Raw genomic sequence first — 19,183 nt, forward strand, 5'->3', positions numbered from 1 at the left:
CAGTTGTTTGATTATTTAAAACCTTATAATTACAGACAATATTTTAGAACTGTGTGATATTAAAAGTCTGTATATGATAATATCATCATTATTCCAACATTTAGTGTCACACGATTCTTTATTCTAAATTAGTCTTATATGTAGATTTGGTGATCAATACATTTTGTTTTGTTTAGTTTAGTTTTATATATTTTTATTTAAAGTTAATTTATTTATTTACTTTTTTACTTCTTAATTTTATTATTATAGGATTTAAGATCTATTTGTTTGTTTGTTTGTTTGTTTGACTGACATGAACACCACAATTACACTGGACAACCAAATTAAGTTTTTAGAAGACTTGCTAATTCTCAACACCTGTCTACGGGAGACTTGACATAAAATGAAAATAAAACAGATACATATACACAACATTATAATCCTTTAAATAAAATTGCTGTAAGGCAAAAACAAATGTGGCATGATCAAACAAACCAATACTAGAGAATTTGTGCAAACACTGCTGTTCTGTTTTTAACCTTTTTTAAGTACACTATTAAAATTTTTGTATTCATTTCTAATTGTAGGATAACAGGTAAATCATTCCACAATTTGGTTTCCCTTAACAGAGAAAACAGATTGGCCAAAAGAGGTCTTACATATTGGGACAAGACAGTCACCATTAGCAGGTTTTATGCCAACTGATTAGAAAACAGCATTGGAACATTTAAACAATTATTAAATAAACAAATATTTAAACATTTAAAAACAATTTAAGATAACTCAATTTTATAAAACCATCAAAATTAAAAAGGTTATGTTTATATAAAACCTCACAATGATGCCATCGGGTAGGCTTTAATTCCATAATTTTGGTTGCTCATTTATATATCAAATCAATAGGCTTTAATGTGGTTAAAGAGGCTTGTGACCATGATATAATGCAATAGAAGTGTTATAGATATAATAATATATAATATAGATATATTAATATATAATATAGAAGTATATCATTGAATGCATGTATCATTTTGCAGTTTGATACATTAAAATTTTTCTAATAAGACAAAAACAGTTTAGACTTGGCTCGGCCTTCTTATGAATATTTTTAACATGACTACAAAATTTTTAATTCATGCCTAGAGTTATGCCAATATACTTAAATTTGTTCGCTTCTTCAATAACTTTATTTTTAATCAGCACCTCAAATGTATGCCTTGCAGGCCTATTTCTTATGGAGAAGCACATAGAAACAAAAATAGTTTTATTGACATTTAATGTTAAATGAGACGGCTTAAGCCATCTTGAAATATGTTGTAAAGCCTGAGTCAGTTGCTCACCCGACCGACAAGCCCTATCATACACCCGGCGAAATGTGGCACAAGGCGCGGCGCAATACTTGTTTGCTAGGTTCAACTTGGTGCATGAGTCGTTTTGAGGCGTTGCGCCACGCTCTTTAGATAGCAAATGCATTTGCGCTCATATGTGCGCCCATAGGCGTTCTGGTCTAAAAAGGAAGGTGTTCTGAGGCGGACAGCTGGCACGTTGCTATTTTGAGAAACTATAATAGATTTTTCATTAGACCAAAACAAACCCGGTTTAAACTCCAGCGCAGAGTTGTGCCTCGCTTACACACTGTTTAATAACCTACACACAAGATGTAGAGCAATACGCAAATATCTTTACATATGAAAAAATTAAAATATTAAGGATAGGCCTATATATAGGATATAATAAGAATAGATATAGGATATAAATATAAAGGATTAAAATATTACAAAACATTATTTTCTAGCCTACATAAATATGAAAAATCACTGCTTTTATGCGTTCTTCATCTCGGGAGGCTTTTTCAGTTCATTCATAACAATTTTGTATAATGTTATTATTATTAGCAGTATTATTCATTATATCCATATTTCTATTTGTTTTATTAAAAATAAGCTTAGATTTGCCCACCTGCAGGTTTTAGACCATATGGGGCACAGCATGTGTTTTAGGATATAACTCAGGTTTTTGAACACACTTCGTTGTTATTGTTCATTTATTCGTTTGCTGGAAATTAAAACAAAATAGTTTTGAAACATATTTGCGCTACAAAGAAAATTAATTATTTATAGGCTAATTGATGTCTGTGCGTAAAGGTTTCCCTATCCACGAGAGCGAAAGTGAAAGTAGATCATTTATCTCTCACTCTGTTTAACTGTTTAACTGTCAAAAAAACTGTTAACTGTTTGCTTGTGAAATGCTCAGTTTTTCCACTTACTTTACGTCCTGTAAATAGCAAATGCGTTTATGGCGCGACGCAGCTGGCTCTTAAAGGGAATGAGAGATGAGACTCTGATTGGTTTATTCTCAAAACACACCTATAACTCATTATGAAAATAAACTCAACCCTTTAAGACCATGCGTCACGGCACAAAGCGGATTTCCCCGTCCTTAAATTAGCAAATATGGATTCTGACATGCCCTAAAAGCGTTTGCGTCCTGCGCTTTTCGTTTTGCGCATGGAGCGTCAAAATAGAGCCCAAGGTGTTTTAGCAGACACATACTGTAGATGTATCATTTGTATATAACTGGCAGTTAAACTTTGGGCAACAGTCTGGAAGTTCATTTATGCACATTATGAATTAAAACACTGGAAGAAAAAAAACATATATTATTTCTCTCTTTTTTTTTTCTTTTAAATGACATTTTTTATTATTATTTTATGATTTAAGATCAATTTAAACACTGTGATAAAATGATATATTATTTTTAATTATAACAGTTATTATGATGTATTAGGTTTTTGTTAATGTATTATTTGATACCACTTTAATAATACTTCTCTCTGCCTCTCTATTAAAAAAAAATTATTTTCAACATGTAGGAAATTCAACAACAGAGAGCGGCACAGAAGCTCATGCAGCGATTCAACCAAGTTAAACCCAGCAGTGTGCCCCACAGTCCTAGGTCAGTCAGCATCATTAACTTTTTATGTTATGATGATTAGAAGTTGATTTTATCAGGACTATGAACACATAACTCTAATCATGTTTATGTATGCAGGTTTCTGGATGTGTCCTTGCTGCACTGGCGCTCTGATGGCCAGTGGTTGACTGTAGAGAATAACATGAGTGGTCATTTCAGAAAATACAACAATAACACGGGTGAGGAAATCTTGCCCTCTTCTGGCCTGGAGGAAACAATACTAGCTTTCTCTCACTGGACATACGAGTACACCAACAAGGAACTGCTAGTGCTGGATCTACAAGGTATAAATTGGTTGTTATAAACGTGTGTTCATACTTAACAGGTTCATACTTAACATGCCTAAAGTTTAGATTAGATTAGATTTAACTTTATTGTCATTACACAAGTACAAGGCAACGGAATGCAGTTTAGGTCTAACCAGCAGTGCAATAGCAGCAAGTGCAGGATACAGGGATAAGTTATAAAGTGCATTTATAGAAAAACTATGGTGATATTTACAGATGGATGTACTATGAACATTACATACAGGTTGTATTAGCTATGAACAGAGATTTACAATAAATGAATATATGTACAGGATGCTATTAATAATCAGTAGTGTGCAGATAAATAAACATGATTACAAATGTATATATGCAGCGGGTGTGTACATAATTACAGATGTCCATGTGCAGTGGGTATGTAGAGTTCAAATAAGTAAATCAGTGCAATGGATATGTGCAAATTTTAAGTGTGCAAATGTTAAACAGTGCAATGATTGTGAGGAGTTTAAGTTAGAGGAGAGTGGGGGGTGTATTAGGGGGCAAAATAGTCAATGAGGGGCAGAGTTGAAAAGGGAGACAGCTCTGGGTAAAAAAAAAAGCTGTTCCTCAGTCTGCTGGTTTTTGTAAGAAAGGTAACAGAAGCGCCCAACGTGTAACAAAAGGGTAGCAAATTTGAACAGTGCACAAGAGTTAATGATGATGATGATTAATATTATTGTAAACATGATGCATTGAATCTTTATTTGTGTCTGAAGGTGTGGGAGCAGACCTAACAGACCCCTCGCTGATCAGAGTCGATGATAAAAGGTGAATAAACACACCAAACAAGTATCAATGTTTAAACATGTTTGTTTTAGTAAACGTGCAAATGTTTCCTTCTTCATGCATTTGTTTACTCGGTTAAGTAAACTTTGCTCCTGTTGCAGCTCCCCTGGAGAGATGGCGTTTGGACCTGCCAATTTGGGCGATGATGCAATCCAGAGCTTTGTTCTCAAGCACACCTGCAACTCCTGCTGCAAGAAGCTGGGTCTCTCAGGTGAGGAGAACCCCGCGTGTCACAGGGCTGAGGGCTGAGCTTCCACACTCGTTTGCATTTTTATTTCCGGCAGCGGTGGATCTCGCAAACATGTCCACATGGCACACCTCCATGTTTTCCAACTTTGCAAGTGATTTGATAGTTCGTTTGAAAGGCGCAAACTTCAGAACGAACAGGAAAAGCTGTCTAATTAAGCCTGAAGGTTTGGAGGAAAAAAACTCTAATGAGGGGAGAAATTATTTCATTTCCATGACAGCAGAGGCTTGAAGAAGAGGGGCGTGGTTTCCTTTGTGGCATGTGGAGTGTTCTCTTTGATTACATATTTAATAGTTCTTTGTGCGTTAGAGAGCGTTGACTTTGATTAGATATTAATTACTGTCTCATGGAAGACATATGAGATGCCTGTTGTTTGTATCAAGAGGGAGGCTTCGCTTCAGAAGTACAGGGATAAAAAATAAACAAACAAACGAAAACCACTTCGCCACATTTGTTTGATATTTCAAAGGTGCTTTGTGTTTTTTTTTTTGTAATCCTCTCCAAGAACCGCATCAAATCAAAACAAATTATTAATGTGCAATCCACTAAATTTCATTTTGGATCTTAAGAAAAAGCTTCTCTTTGTGATAAATTATGAATATGCATCACAGTCGTGTGTGTATTGTGGCTTTTCAGATTTGAGGAGTTGCGGGAGCCTGAAGAAGTCTGTTCCTGCCTTTGATGAGACCAGCTGCACAGCTTAACCTTTGACCTTCAAGGAAACTTTTAGCAGATCCACAGAGAGCACGCAGAGGCACGGCTCAGGTTCATGGGGGGACTCCTGTTCATACACTATATACTTTTTTACAGGCTGAATATACTGTATGTAAAGAACTGCTGTCTATGGGGTAAAAGCAATGTGCACAATGTTTGAAAGTGGGCATCATTTTTTTAAAGATCAGACTTTTCCCAGCAAACAATGTTGTGTTTAATAGACGTCTAATAACATCTAAACGTAGACCGCTTGGCTAAAACAAGGCTTACCTTGGGCTGTCAGTGAAAATCTAATAGACATCTAAGAATAGCCCAAAACAGTCGTCAAATAGACAGATTAGACAGACTTGATATGTGTAGTCATTCATTTCTGTTTATTTCATGACTAGTCTAGTTTTGGCCTATTTGATTTTAAATGACAGCCCAAATTAACCTTGCTTTAGCTAAGATGACTGTGTTTAAATGTCTATTAGACATCTTTTAAAATCAGAAATTGCTGGCTGGGTTTCCTCATTTATAAGTGCATGCTTAAAAGCTGGTTAAGACAATGCATAAAATATCTATATTTTTACATTCAAAGATAATATGCAAGGCTTGATATAAACCTTGTTTTGTTTTCCAGGGAATAAAAAATTAAACATCCTATTTTTGAATATATATATATTTATTTTCATATTTTATTTTATTTTTTATCCTTCTTTACAGGCAAAATTATTATAGCCAGATTATTATAAAAAATTATTATAGCCACATAAGTAAGTGTGAGATTTGAGGATGTAATTAACCAGCATAATCTGGTATTTCACATCATTTCACATTGAATGATACATGACAGGGTTTCTTCTAGATATTTCTGACCACATTCTCTAATTAAACAGCTCTTTTAGCTCAAAAGAGTACTCGTTCAGAAAAATAGTAGTACATTTCATTTATTCTCATTATTTATATATATATATATATATATATATATATATATATATATATATATATATATATATATTTTTTTTTTTTATTTTTTTTATTTTTTTATTTTTATTTATTTATTTTTTTACAAAGGACTAGACTTTATTTTAATATATTCAGTTGAAGGCAAGATTATTAGCCCTCCTGTGAAATTAATTATTTTCAAATATTTCCCAAGTACGGTTTAATTATGGGAATATTTTTTACAATACATTCGAAGCATAATTGTTTTAATAACTAATTTCTAATAACTACATAAATACATAACTAATTATGTATTTAAAATGTATTTGGTTAAATTACATTAATTAGGCAACAGCAGAAAACAGTGGTTTGTTCTAAAGCCAATTGTTTAAAAACAACAATAAATAAATAAAAATCTGAAGGGACCTAATAATATTGACCCAAGAAAATTTATTAGATACATTTTTAAAGTACTTTCCCCCTGACCAAACTTAAAGAATAAAAAAACTTTTTCCAGAAGAAAATATTTAAATATGGTAAAAAAAAATCTGTTAAACATCACTTAGGAAATATTTGAAAAAGTAATACAATTTCGGAGGAGGGCTAATAATTTTGTAAAAACTGTGTGTGTGTTTGTGTATACAGACAAGCTCAAAGATATTCATACACCTGGCATATTCTGACCTAGAGTAACTTTTACTTAACCAGCAAGTTTTTTTTTTTTTTTTTTTGACCGAAAATGACACACTTCTCCCAAAAGGTAATAAGACAATATACAAGATGCATCATTTATTCATTCATTCATTCATTTATTTTCATTTGGCCCTGATTATCAGAGGTCGCCAATGTGGAATGAACCGCCAGCTATTCCGGCATATGTTTTACGCAGCGGTTGCCCTTCCAGCTGGGAAGTACCAATACACCAAGACCAATTTAGTTTATTAAATTCACCTATAGCGCATGTCTTTGGACTGTGGGGGAAACCGGAGCACCCGGTGAAAACCAACATCAGCACGGGGAGAACATGCAAACTCCACACAGAAATGCCAACTGGCCCAGCCTTGACTTGAACAAGCTACCTTCTTGCTGTGAGGCAACAGTATTAACCACCCACCGGGCATCGGTAGCATCGTTGTGGAAAAAATATTTCTCAGGTTTTATTTACATTTAAACCAAAAAAATCAGGTGTATAGATAATTTCAGGCTTGACTGTCTGTATATATGCACATATTTGTTCTGATTGATTGATTAAATAAACCGAATGCATGTATATAAACAAAACACAAACACTGTTAATCTCTGCCATGCTCAGTGCCGTTTTAGAGTTTTGACCTTCAAACTTAGAGAGAACGCCTTTTGTATTTTATTGTATTATAATAACTTATCAGAAACACTTTAATGTATGCATTTGTTTCCACACATGACACTGAGAATGAAATGAAATTACGACAAACGCAAGTTTGCATCCATAAAAGTTTCTTTATTTTTTTTATCCCACAAAGAAATGTCTACAAAAGCCATAAAATATAGAATTTAACAAAAAATCACTTAAGTCCTTCGCTTGGTATATATACAACATGGAGGAGACACTTTAAGGTCTCAGATGAATCAGAACTTTTACATGTCCATTTCCACAATGTTCGCACTTCAAGCTCACCCTAAACCCCCCCTCCCAACCACCCCTTCAAACAACCAGCACACATATTCGCTCCATCATGCAAAGTGCTATTCGACCTTCACTTCTATACTGTTGTTGTTTTTTCTCAATTCAAACTCGCATACGCACACACACACACTCACATTGTTGGCAAGTGAACAGAAACCTTCCCTCCCCAATTGCTACATGTTTATTTTGTGGACATGTGCTAAAGTCCTGTCAGTCAGAGCCTGTGTCGTCTGAATATTCACACTTGCATCTGAATTCCACTTTTTGATTGCTTCTCAAGTAAACAACATATACAGTAAAGCATCTACCCTGTATGCCATTCAGCTTCACTTCACACTAGCTATGGCACTTGAAAACAAAACAAAAAAATGATTCCTGTACATATTTAGTACATAAAAAGACTTCTGCACGCCAAGTACAGTCTTAAGGGTTTTGGTAACAGATGCTACCTTTGTTTGTTTTGCTGCTGCTGTAGTTGATGTTTTTCATCCAGGGAGATAGACACATTCTGATTCATAAATTAACAAAAAAATAATAATAAAGAATGTAGAAAAAGAACAAAAATATCGAAATGTGTAGAATGCATCAGTAGTGTTGGAGGAACTTCATTAGAAGTACAGCACTCAAAACCTCACATACACACAAACACATGTCAAGTGTTGGATTAGTGTATGATATTTTCATACTGGATGAGCAGAATACAGTATAGGATCGCTCTGCATGCTGCGTTTCATTCATACTATGCAGAACATACTGATTATATAGTATGCACTATATAGTCTTCGATTGTTAGGGTCTAAACATACTGCACCTAATGTACACACGCGCAGATGCAAAGTCAACCCACTTGGCAGTGTCAGCACTTGCGCAGTCTCGAAGTGATGACAAAAAGTGTGTTTCTTCCATGTGGTAATTACCATAATTACAAAATCATAGCTTGAGAATAAAAAAATATTCATATTTTAATAGAACTTGTAAATAAACTTAAAATTTACAATTTGTACCACCTGACAGTACAGCAAAAGTGCTGCCATAAAAAAGCATAGAGTAGAGCTTGTTGTCGTTTTGAAATGTGACATGGCATAAATGTAGCTAAACTTAAATTCAGAGTTACATTCTGATGTCTCTGACATTAACCCAAATGCTAAGGTAAGTCATTAAAAGTAAACTGATTTTAATTTGCTCTTATTCTGGCAATGACAGTATTAAAAGAAACTATAAAGGAACATATTTTTGTTAAATCCCTAATAATCATTTTCAAAGACTCTCATTTTGATGCAGAATTTTTAAAAACTTCCTTTTTGTAACTCGTTTTCAGGCCTATGTTGTCTATAAACAGGCAAACGCATTAAAAAATTCCTTTTTGGGTTGAAAACATTTGATGTGTGAACGTTTTTTTATGCCTGTCAAAAATAAATACTGTAGGCTGTTGCCGTTGCTAAGGTCTTTAAAGCAATAATGCAAAACACATCTGTTTGCTTTAATATGGAAGGTGAAAAGTGCCAAAATGCTTTGAACAAAACCCACACAATTGTATGTTGTCATGAACAGTTTGACAGTTTTTAGTATGTTTAGAGTAGACAAACTTCGTTTGTCCAGGTTGAGGTCAAAAATTTAAAAAGGCAGTATGATGTCTGTTTGCCTGTGTATATAGCAATACAGTGGTCCCTCGTTATTCGCAGGAGATACGTTCTAAAAATAACCTGCAATAGGTGAAATCCGTGAAGTAGTCAGCTTTATTTTTGTACAAATTATTATAGATTTTCTAACACTGTAAAACCCCTCTTTACAGACTTCATACACTTTTCTCAGATGGGCATTAACATTTTTACACTTTTCTCTCTAGTTATAACATTCTCAAAGTTCAAACATTTGTAGAAAACTAAGTCCAGTATTAATGAAAAAGTATTCATAAGTATATATATAAATAAGTATTCATTTATTTATTCTGTGCCCTACAGTCACGTAACTTCTACCTTCCTAATCGAAGATTTATGTACATTTGGCGAGCTGAACGCATGAAAAAAGCATGTAAAGTTACATGAAAAAAATCCACGACACTTTTTTCGGCCGCGTTACAGCGAGGGACCACTGTATAGCGAAGTCTTTCATAGATAATTGTGACATCTGTATTCTGAATATGTGTGACCAAAATATTATCAATTTGGTTGTCTTTTGTGCTTGCTGTATACAAGTGCATGTTGACACAATCAAACTTAGCGTGTTTCTTTTAAAGACTTTTGGCCCCGATCACCCTCCATACTCTGACACACACCAAACAGTAAGAAGTTGAGCTTGCATCTGCGTTCATGTATGTTTTGACCATCAGCGCCCTTATATTACCTTAGTCCTACACAGTAAGAAATACTTTGTGCTTGTGTCTGTGTGCGAACAGAATGAACAGGGCGTGTTGCGTTTCCAACAACAGCAACCCAGAAACATTCAGAATAAAAAAAAAAAATCCGAAACCCAAACCCACCCTCCCCTCAGCAACACGTTAAGGAAACACAAAAGCCCGAAGGTTTCATTATTATGAACCAGCATGCAAGAATAACTGAACAACAATAGGCTAAGAATAATAATATAATTATAATTATCAAATAAAAAATAATCTTAGAATGCAAAGATGACTGTAGTAAATGCTTCCAGTTATTGCTACAGTACCTAACAGTGTTGAACCTCATATTATAGATACAAATCCCTCTCGTCCTCAAAATTCACAGTCTAATACAGAAAAAAAAGCATTCATCATAAGTTTAAAATGATTTTTTGACTGAATCCGTTTTTCTGTAACGAGCATAGAAATAGATAAAGAGCAGCTTATTCGTGCTCTGTATAAATAATCTAACTTACATAAAATCCATTTCATTTCAGGAGATGCTTAATAATTACAATGTTTTAATTTGGAGCGCAGTGTTGCGCGCTGATATTTACACACACAGAGAGATGAATGCTGGGACGTGAAACGAGAAAGCCCGTTTCACCTCTCAACCATGAGTTACACGCTTTACACACACATACATACACACCAAAGCCTTGTCTGGGTAGGTTTTGTATGTGAAGAAATCGCTGTGATTGTATTTTTATTCCCTAAAAATGTCCATGTTTTTCTTCTTCTTCTTTTTAAATAGTACTCTCTTTCTATTGAAAACATTAAGAGAAGTCCCTGAGATGGGTGCCACGAGGAATCGCACCCAGAAATGATTGTCTTGAACAAGAAACTAGCCTTGTAAGAATTGGAAACATTCCCTAAAGTTGGGCTGAGAGCTTTTAGTTCAGTTGAACAGCTTCTCAGCGGACTACAATTGTGCATTCATTAACACCATGTGTCTGTGGTTAATAATCCTTCATAGTTAAGTGCTTTCGAGTGCATTTCACAATATAAATGCATCATGATGTACTAAAAATTCACTGTTCGGTATGTCGAGTTTGTTTGTTTGTTTTCTTCATAAGAAACTGACATATGGCTTTACATCCTGCGAGTACAGGTCAAGAAAAGGGGGAAAGCGCTCTCAGTATCTCCACCTGGTGGTTCGAGCTGGTAATTGGGGAGATTTTTGCTATTTATTTGACCGAAAGGGTTCAAATCTACTCAAAACTGCTCTTTTAGAATGAATCGTGTAGTAGCTGCATATGTGGATTTACACTGCAGTGTGAATACTCTAAAATGATTGTCATTTACCACATGCATTAAGCTTTTGCAGAGAATTAAAACAGTGGAAACTTAAATTTAAATTGAAGGATGCTTAGAATAAGGAGTGAATAAATAAATAGCCAGCTAAATTCAAGACAGTCCTGGCCAAATCTGAATTTTATTCCAAACCCTCTCTATAAAAGTAAACATGAATTTAAAAACGAATCAATTAAAAAGTAAAACTGAAAAAGATACTGTAAATATTTCTCTTTTTTTGTTTGTATGTAGCTCCTATTTGATTAAGAACATTTAGGATTAGTCCCAAAATTATTAATCATAAGCCAATATAATTAATTTTTTTTTAAATATTTTTTTTTAACTGAACATTGGGTCTCATTCATTAATGATGCGTTACATCAGTGTATGTATAAAATAATGAAATACTTTGCTATCCACAATGAGGTTGAGGTCAGAATTATTATCCCCCCTGTTAATGTTCCCCCCAATTTCTGTTTAATGGAGGGAAGATTGTTTCAACACATTTCTAAACATAATAGTTTTAATAACTCATTTCTAATAACTGATTTATTTAATTTTATCATGATGACAGTAAATAATATTTTACTTCATATTTTTAAAGACACTAGTATACAGCTTAAAGTGACATTCAAAGGCTTAACTAGGTTAATTAGGTTAACTAGGCAGGTTAGGGTAATTAGGCAAGTTATTGTATAACGATGGTTTGTTCTGTAGATTTTTGAAAAAACAATATAGCTTAAAAGGGCTAATAATTTTTACCTTAAAATGATTTTTTTAATAAATTAAAACTGCTTTTATTCTAGCCAAAATAAAACAAATAAGACTTTCTTCAGAAGAAAAAATATTATCAGACATACTGTGAAAATGTCCTTGCTCTGTTAAAAATCCTTTGGGAAATATGTAATAATAAATAAATATAATAAAAATAACTTTTCAAAGGGGAACTAATAATTCTGACCTCGACTGCACATCAATATGTTCAAATGTGTGCATGAAATCCAAATACAAATGTTTTCATGAACAAATCACGTGGTATTATTAACTGGTGGTAACTTGTCATAACAACAATTACATTTGACATTTATATATGTAAACGCAAAGACACTCATTTAGCCAAAATTGACTAAATTTAGAAAAAGAAATGTGTTGTGTTTTAGCCAAAATATTTAATTATGGAGAGGAATGTGCTTATAAATGTGAACAATTGTTAGTGAATGAGGCCCAGTGTTCCAATTAATAGCTTAAATTGCAAGAGTGCTATCTTTCGAAAACTGTAATTTGATTTTGAGCACTGAAAACATTAGATCTAATATATAAATCGATGTTTAAAATACAGAATAAATTCAGAATTCACTAGTCTGATCTGGGAATGTAATTAAAAAGTATACATTATTGCTCAAGTCAGAGAATCTATTATAAAGGCAGCAGAAATATGATTGAACTACTATTTGGAAATAGAGCTTCAGCTCTACTACATTAGTGCTGTATTATAATAGTTTTGGCAGTGTGAACAGCATTTCATAGATTTTTTTTAAAAAATTGATTCAAAGCAGTTCTGAGGGCTTTCCACAAAAAAAGTCACATTTGACTGGATTGTTTTTCAGCAGTTATTACAGAAACCGTTATTGCAGCAATGACTGACAAGATGGTAATCGGCCATACCATATTATTGTAAAATATAAATCTCTATACTTTCATACGGAAAAGTATCCTTTATCAATTATTCATCCACATCCAAAAATCCTAAAGTGTAGGATTGATGTTGTGGTGCTGTTTATACATATCTACATAGCCCAGACAAGGCTTTTTTTTTCTTTTTTCTTTTTTTATACGTGGCCAAACAGTTAGTTAGTCCCCATTAACCTTGTACCACTTTCAACTTCACATATTCTGTACAGGTAAAACTACAAAAAACAAATACCAAAAATGACATAGACAAGATACGGGCCTTTGAGGCCACCGTTGTTTTTAAATTATGACTAAAATATTACCAGAAAAAAACAAATTAATACTGGAATACCGCTTTTGTTCTAGAGAAATGACTACATTATCATTTTTGAATGCACTCCCTGTCCTCTCACTTCAATATAACAATATTTTATAAAAACAAAACAAACAAACGAAAAAAAGAGAGAATTAACTTACCCAATTTAAAGACAGCTTAAATTGTCCTAAAGTCTGTACATTTCTGGTCAAACTGAAGACGCCTGCTGGCGCGTATATACATTCTTATGACTGTACCGGTGAAAATGAGTTGTGTTTCTGAAGTGCAGGACATTCCTAGAATTAGTGTAGTTGATGCTGCTGCTGCGACACAGTGTTCCTCCTCTGTTGAATGAAAGACTGTTGCGAAGTGTGCGTGCGTGGTCATTTGGGCATGACGGCGGCAGCGTCTGGGTTGAAGAGCTCTTTGTAGAGGGGGGGAAACAGCATGTTGACAGTCTCTGGGTGAAGCTGCTGGAAGGCCTGAAGCTCCTCCGTGTGCAGAGTGCAGAGAGCAGACAGGGTCGGGATCCGGCTGATCAGCTGCACAAAACGGGGACAAATGAATTAGGTTGATTTGAAAGAAGATGATAAAATGCCAATCTATGGCCACCTACAAATGTGAAAATAGTCTATAGATGCTACACCCTGAGTCCTGGCTGCCTATAAATTCTTTCTTCATCACTTCTTGTTTAGCTGTTTTGAGCTCACTTGTGGTTGGTAGTGATGTGTTAACTTTCATAGAAAGAAATTGTGTGTTAGTGAGACTTATTGAATTAGAGTTTGTGTATTCTTCTAAGGAAAATCTGTCACAGTATTTAGTGTTTTAGCTCTTGCTCTTTAACATTAAAAATCTGATCTTTGTCTGTTGTTAACTGACAATGTTGTCTTGCCCCTTTTTGGATTTGTTCGCTGAATTTAAATATTTGTACATAGAAAGTAGGGAGCTTGATGACATTTTGGTTTGTACCTTCTTCTTTCTTGATTGTTTTTGTGGACAAGTAAGTTAGGTAATTTATAAAGTGTATTTTCTTCCTATTTTCCAGAGCTGTATATAGAAATATCATTACTCACTTCTTTCCACACTAATAGCACTGTAAACTTGATTAAACTATGTGTCAGTCCTACACAACAAACCTAAAGCTGATTATAATAAGTGGACATGACAACACCGCAAAAGTGCCTTCTGTAAAGCACCCTTCCAAGCTAAAAACAGCACACAAGGCATCTGTCATCTATGGTTTAGTTGAAATGTATGAATGTAAAGGGTCCAATTCTATAACATTAAATTGGTAAAGATATCAGATGCACAAGCAATTTAACATGTAAATTGCATTTAAATATGGTTGTCACTCCTTAAATGTACAGTATGCACATGGCCTATTTAAGTTGTATATCATCATGCGATCGGTTCCTCTATGAACTGTGTCATGGTCACTCGAGACACTCTACCTTGGCCAGCGCATCCTCGTCCAGATGGTTCTTTTGCATGATGTGCTGCAGGGCAAAGTAGATTTTTTCTTGTAGCTTCTGCACTTTTCTAGGCTCCATTAACCACGGCCGGTCTGGAAACGCAAGAGAGTTGTCTATTAATATCTGCTGGTCTGATACATTACAGTAACATTGAGAATTCAGATATGATCAGTAGCAATAACAGCAATATCCTAGGTTTTGATTTGGACACAATGAGCACCTCTTTAGTTTTAGTTCCTGCAGTTTTTATGAAGGTCAGTTTAAAGCCAAGTAAAGAAAATGTAATAAATATTTTAAATGCAAAACAATGAGGTATTTTAAAAGACTTTATATTTAGTTGTTTTATTAAATGCAACAAAACGCAAAGCTTCTTTTTATTGTTTGACCAAATGTGTGTTATGTAATGTCCAGTGAAGATTTTTGTAGTGGGACAAATATTTACTGAGCAAAACAATGACTCATGTTCACCCCTCATGATGACCCCTGAGTTATTTATCCCATCTGACCTATATCTGAGTTTCTGTGTTTTAAATTTCACAGTGTTGAATTTAACATTCCAAATTTCTTCATCCGAAAACTTGAAACTGTATTTTAACAAACTGCATATCTGCAGTCTAGGAATTCAGAATGTGAGATGTATTTCTGTACAATTATTTCATGTAAATATTATGGTATGGTTGCTTTAACTGATGCAAGAGCGTAATGATGGAGAGAAATTAAATGCACGGGATGTACATACGTAGTTCTGAGTCAGAGTCTAAGTTGGGAGCGGTAAAAGAGAGCTTGCAGATGTCTGTAGCTGTGTATACCTGCATTAGTCTTGTTGACCTCTCTATTCGTGACGGGAAATACAGAATGACAAATGACAAAAACCCCTCTTAGAAAGAGTTAATAAATTTACATTTCAAACAATTTAATGCCATATAATATTCAGTTTTATTAAATTACACTGTTAATAATTAGCAATTCTATTTCAGATTGTTTTGTCATATTTTAATCTCCATATAGGTTGCGATCGAGAAAAGCCCAGGAGCTTGGACTTGAATTTGGGTAGCCTGAAGCTCTGTTTCGCTATATGTCAGAAGACTAAACAACTTCCTATTGGCACAGATAGAGCTGTTGTTTTTAAATGTGCATCATAAATAAATGTTATTTATGATGCACTAAAACCCATGTGATCATGTTTCCACACATCCATGTTTGAAAATGTTCCAAAACCAAACATTTCACATGTGTTCCACAATGTTTTACATGTGATTTTTAACTTGTAAAGCGCATGTGGTTAATCAGTAAAGGCAGACCTGAGATTTGCAGAAACCCTGTTTGTGTTGTGGCTACAGTAGGACTCTTGACATCAGTGCTCTCAAAATTTGTTCAAATTGCGCACCTATAATGAGCTAAAACAACACAATTCTTTATTTTTTGGGACAACTTAATTGGTTTATGTTCAATCCACTCAAATTTGTCAAAACCAAACGACTTAAAAGATTTGTGTTGGGACAACGTGAATGAATTGGGTGGAACCCTGCATTTTTACAGTGCGAGTCCTGACCTGTAGAAATAAGAACTGCAGCAGAAAACAGGGCGATCTCCTCTTCTGTTAACTGCAGTGAACACAGACTCTTGGCAAAGTCAAACACCGCACTGACCAGGTCATCGCAGCCTGCAGGAGGTAAATATGTCATATCGCATGCTCAAATCATGTCTAATAATCTACAATCAATACATTTTTATTTGTTAAAAATACCATGTTTTTTGAAAATTGCTGTATAACTGAAGGAGTTTGTAGTGTTTGTACCTAGAGTTTTAAATATCTGCATGCCTCCGTATTTCCCTTCGAACAGCACTGTGTTGTTGAGAGGATTGAATGCACGACACATTCGGACCAGCACAACCTCCAGACAACCTGAGATTGAGCAGCAGGTTAGTATTTACTCTATTCAAGTAAAATGGATTATTTAGATTATGGTGTGGTGTTTACCTGATTTCAGTAGCAATATCTGGTCATTCTGGCAAAGCTCCATGAAGCCGGTGATGCGCTTGGCAAACTCTACCACATACTGAATAGCATGAGTGATCTGTATAGCACACTGCTGCCACAGCACGTCTCGTGTCTGAAACGCACACATACACACAAGTCTTATGGGTAAAACTGTATTTTGTTTATGTACAATATCAACAATATATCGAATACTTATGGACCCTTTTTACAAGACACATTTAGAGGGCATCATAATCTTAAATCCTTAAGTTTTTAATGTTTTGATTTTTAATAAATTGTATGAACATTTATATGCATTCATGAATGTATTACATCATCTTTGTCAAATTACAAAAAATGAATTACCGCTTATGTGAGGTGTTTCTAATGCAGTGTCTATGAGCTGAGACTAAATTTGACGTTATTCTCTCCTCCTTGCTGTAAAAATTATTATAATCTAAAATATATCTTAAATATAAATGTTTTTTTAGGATTTAACTTATTTTTAATATGCAAAGCTGAATTTTCAACATTACAATTTCTGAAGGATGATGACATTAAAAATGTTTCGCCTGCTTTTCCGGGGCTGGGTCGTGGGGGCAGCAGTCTTAGATGAGAACCCAAGACTTTCCTCTCCCCAAACACTTCCTCCAGCTCCTCCGGGGGAACCCTGAGGCATTCCTAGGCCAGCCGAGTGACATAGTCCCTCCAGCGTGTCCTGGGTCTTCCCCAAGGCCTCCTCCCGGTGGGACATGCCTGGAACACCTCAATAGGTAGGCGTCCAGGAGGCCTCTATAACAGATGCCCGAGCCACCTGACTTCTCTCGACGTGGAGGAGCAGCGCCTCTACTCCAAGCGCATCCCAGGTGACAGAGCTCCTCACCCTATCTATAAGGGTGCGCCCTACCACCATACAAAGGAAAATCATTTCAGCCACTTGTATCCGGGATCTTGACCTTTGGGTCATGACTCAAAGCTCATGACCATAGGTGAGAGCAGGAACGTAGATTGACCGGTAAATCAAGAGCTTTGCCTTGCGGCTCAGCTCCTTTACCAAAACAGACCAATACATCAATCGCATTATTGCTGCAGCTGCACCAATCCTGAACAAAACGCTAAGACACTTAAACTCCTCCACCTGTAGGGTAAGGACTTTCTTCCAACCTGGAAATGGCAAACCACCTTTTTTCGGTGGAGCACCATTGCCTAGGACTTGGAGGTGCTGATTCTCCTCCCAGTGGCATCACACTCGGCAGCAAACCACCCCAGTGCATGCTAAAGGTGTATATAATCGATGAAGCCAACAGAACAACATTGTCTTCAACAGAGATTAACAGAGACCCTCTCCAGCCCAAGGCTGCGCTTTGAAATTCTGTCCATAAAAATTCTAAACAGAAGTGGTGACGAAGGGCAGCCCTGCCGGAGCCCAACATGCACTGGAAAAAGTCTAACTTATTGCCGGCAATGCGAACTAGACTTCAACTCTGTTCATACAGTGATGAGACAGCCCTTAACACAGCTCCTTAGACCCAATACTCCCAGAGCACCCTCTACAGAATGCCACAAGGCACACGGTCGAATGCCTTCTCCAATTCCACAAAACACATACAAAAATGTATGTAATATATTAGTTTGTTGCTTATGAAACATGTATTTTTATAATATTAAGCTGTGCTGCTCAATATGTTTTGTAAAAGAGAATGTTTTCGGGATGTTTTTACATAGACAGCTTGAACAAACAACACTTATTTAATTTTTTTAGATCAATATACTTTGATAAATTAGTTTAAATCTTAATTGTTCAATCTTATATTGTGAAATAGTAGTTTATTAATATTTATTATATAAATTTTCTGTGAATTTATATGTTTGTGTGTATTTATTATACCAAAAGCACATGCGCAAAAAAACACTGATTCATAAAGAATATAGTTTCTCAAAATTAACACAGACTTTCCTACGCTCTTCTGTACAAAAATCCAGACTCGACTTGACTAAATGAATGAAGTAGAACACCCTTTGACTCTTTTAATTTAATTTTAAAAAGTAATAATTGAAATTTTTTGTACTCATCATAAAAAAAATCAACAAAAAAGGGCAGAATGTGTAGTTTCCCATTTGCGAGACGTCCTTACGGAGCACAGAATGCTGAAAATGTGATATCAGCAAATTGCTTTTGTGAGCTCTGCAATTCTCTCTCTGTATAGCGAATCTTCATAGGCACTATTTCAAAGGGCTTCTCGGTAATTACCCATAATCCATTTGACACAGGGAAATGAAGAGGGCTTGTAGTACGTCTGGCACCCTCCCCTATTGTGCTTTGAGTGTTCGTTAGCTAAATCCGTTCGCTCTCTCGCTTTCTCTTTTTCTCCGTATCGGTGTGAAAGCTGGATAGGATCAGCTCCGGGGGGCTGAGATGCTCTAATGAACTCTGATCTCAAGCATGCAATCTGACTATGAAGAGCAGGCGAAGTAT

The 19,183-nt window shown here is 35.1% G+C and overlaps 2 protein-coding genes across 16 annotated transcripts in view; one reads left to right on the forward strand and one right to left on the reverse strand.

Moving 5' to 3' along the window:
• The window catches only part of trpm6 (transient receptor potential cation channel, subfamily M, member 6), a 45,350-nt gene extending 39,701 nt beyond the window's left edge, over window positions 1–5,649 (forward strand). For 13 of the 14 annotated variants that reach the window (XR_015489856.1, XR_015489857.1, XR_015489855.1 and 10 more), the window contains 5 exons: window positions 2,852–2,934; window positions 3,031–3,236; window positions 3,974–4,025; window positions 4,145–4,254; window positions 4,927–5,649. Coding sequence is in view for 8 of the 14 variants with exons in the window: in XM_087250971.1 (XP_087107097.1) it covers window positions 2,852–2,934; window positions 3,031–3,236; window positions 3,974–4,025; window positions 4,145–4,254; window positions 4,927–4,994 (519 nt within the window). In the remaining 6 variants the exon portion in view is untranslated. 14 annotated transcript variants of the gene reach the window in all.
• Window positions 5,650–11,511: 5,862 nt separating this feature from the next.
• rorb (RAR-related orphan receptor B) overlaps window positions 11,512–19,183 on the reverse strand; it is a 42,395-nt gene continuing 34,723 nt past the window's right edge. For both annotated transcript variants that reach the window (NM_001082856.2, NM_001441389.1), the window contains 6 exon segments: window positions 11,512–11,987; window positions 12,033–13,796; window positions 14,706–14,818; window positions 16,279–16,389; window positions 16,525–16,632; window positions 16,708–16,840. In NM_001082856.2, the coding sequence (NP_001076325.2) occupies window positions 13,638–13,796; window positions 14,706–14,818; window positions 16,279–16,389; window positions 16,525–16,632; window positions 16,708–16,840 (624 nt within the window). In that variant the 3' untranslated portion in view covers window positions 11,512–11,987; window positions 12,033–13,637.

The sequence above is a fragment of the Danio rerio genome, chromosome 5, assembly GCF_052040795.2.
Source record: "Danio rerio strain M-AB ecotype USA chromosome 5, GRCz13ab, whole genome shotgun sequence".
In the NCBI taxonomy this organism is placed as follows: Eukaryota; Metazoa; Chordata; class Actinopteri; order Cypriniformes; family Danionidae; genus Danio; species Danio rerio.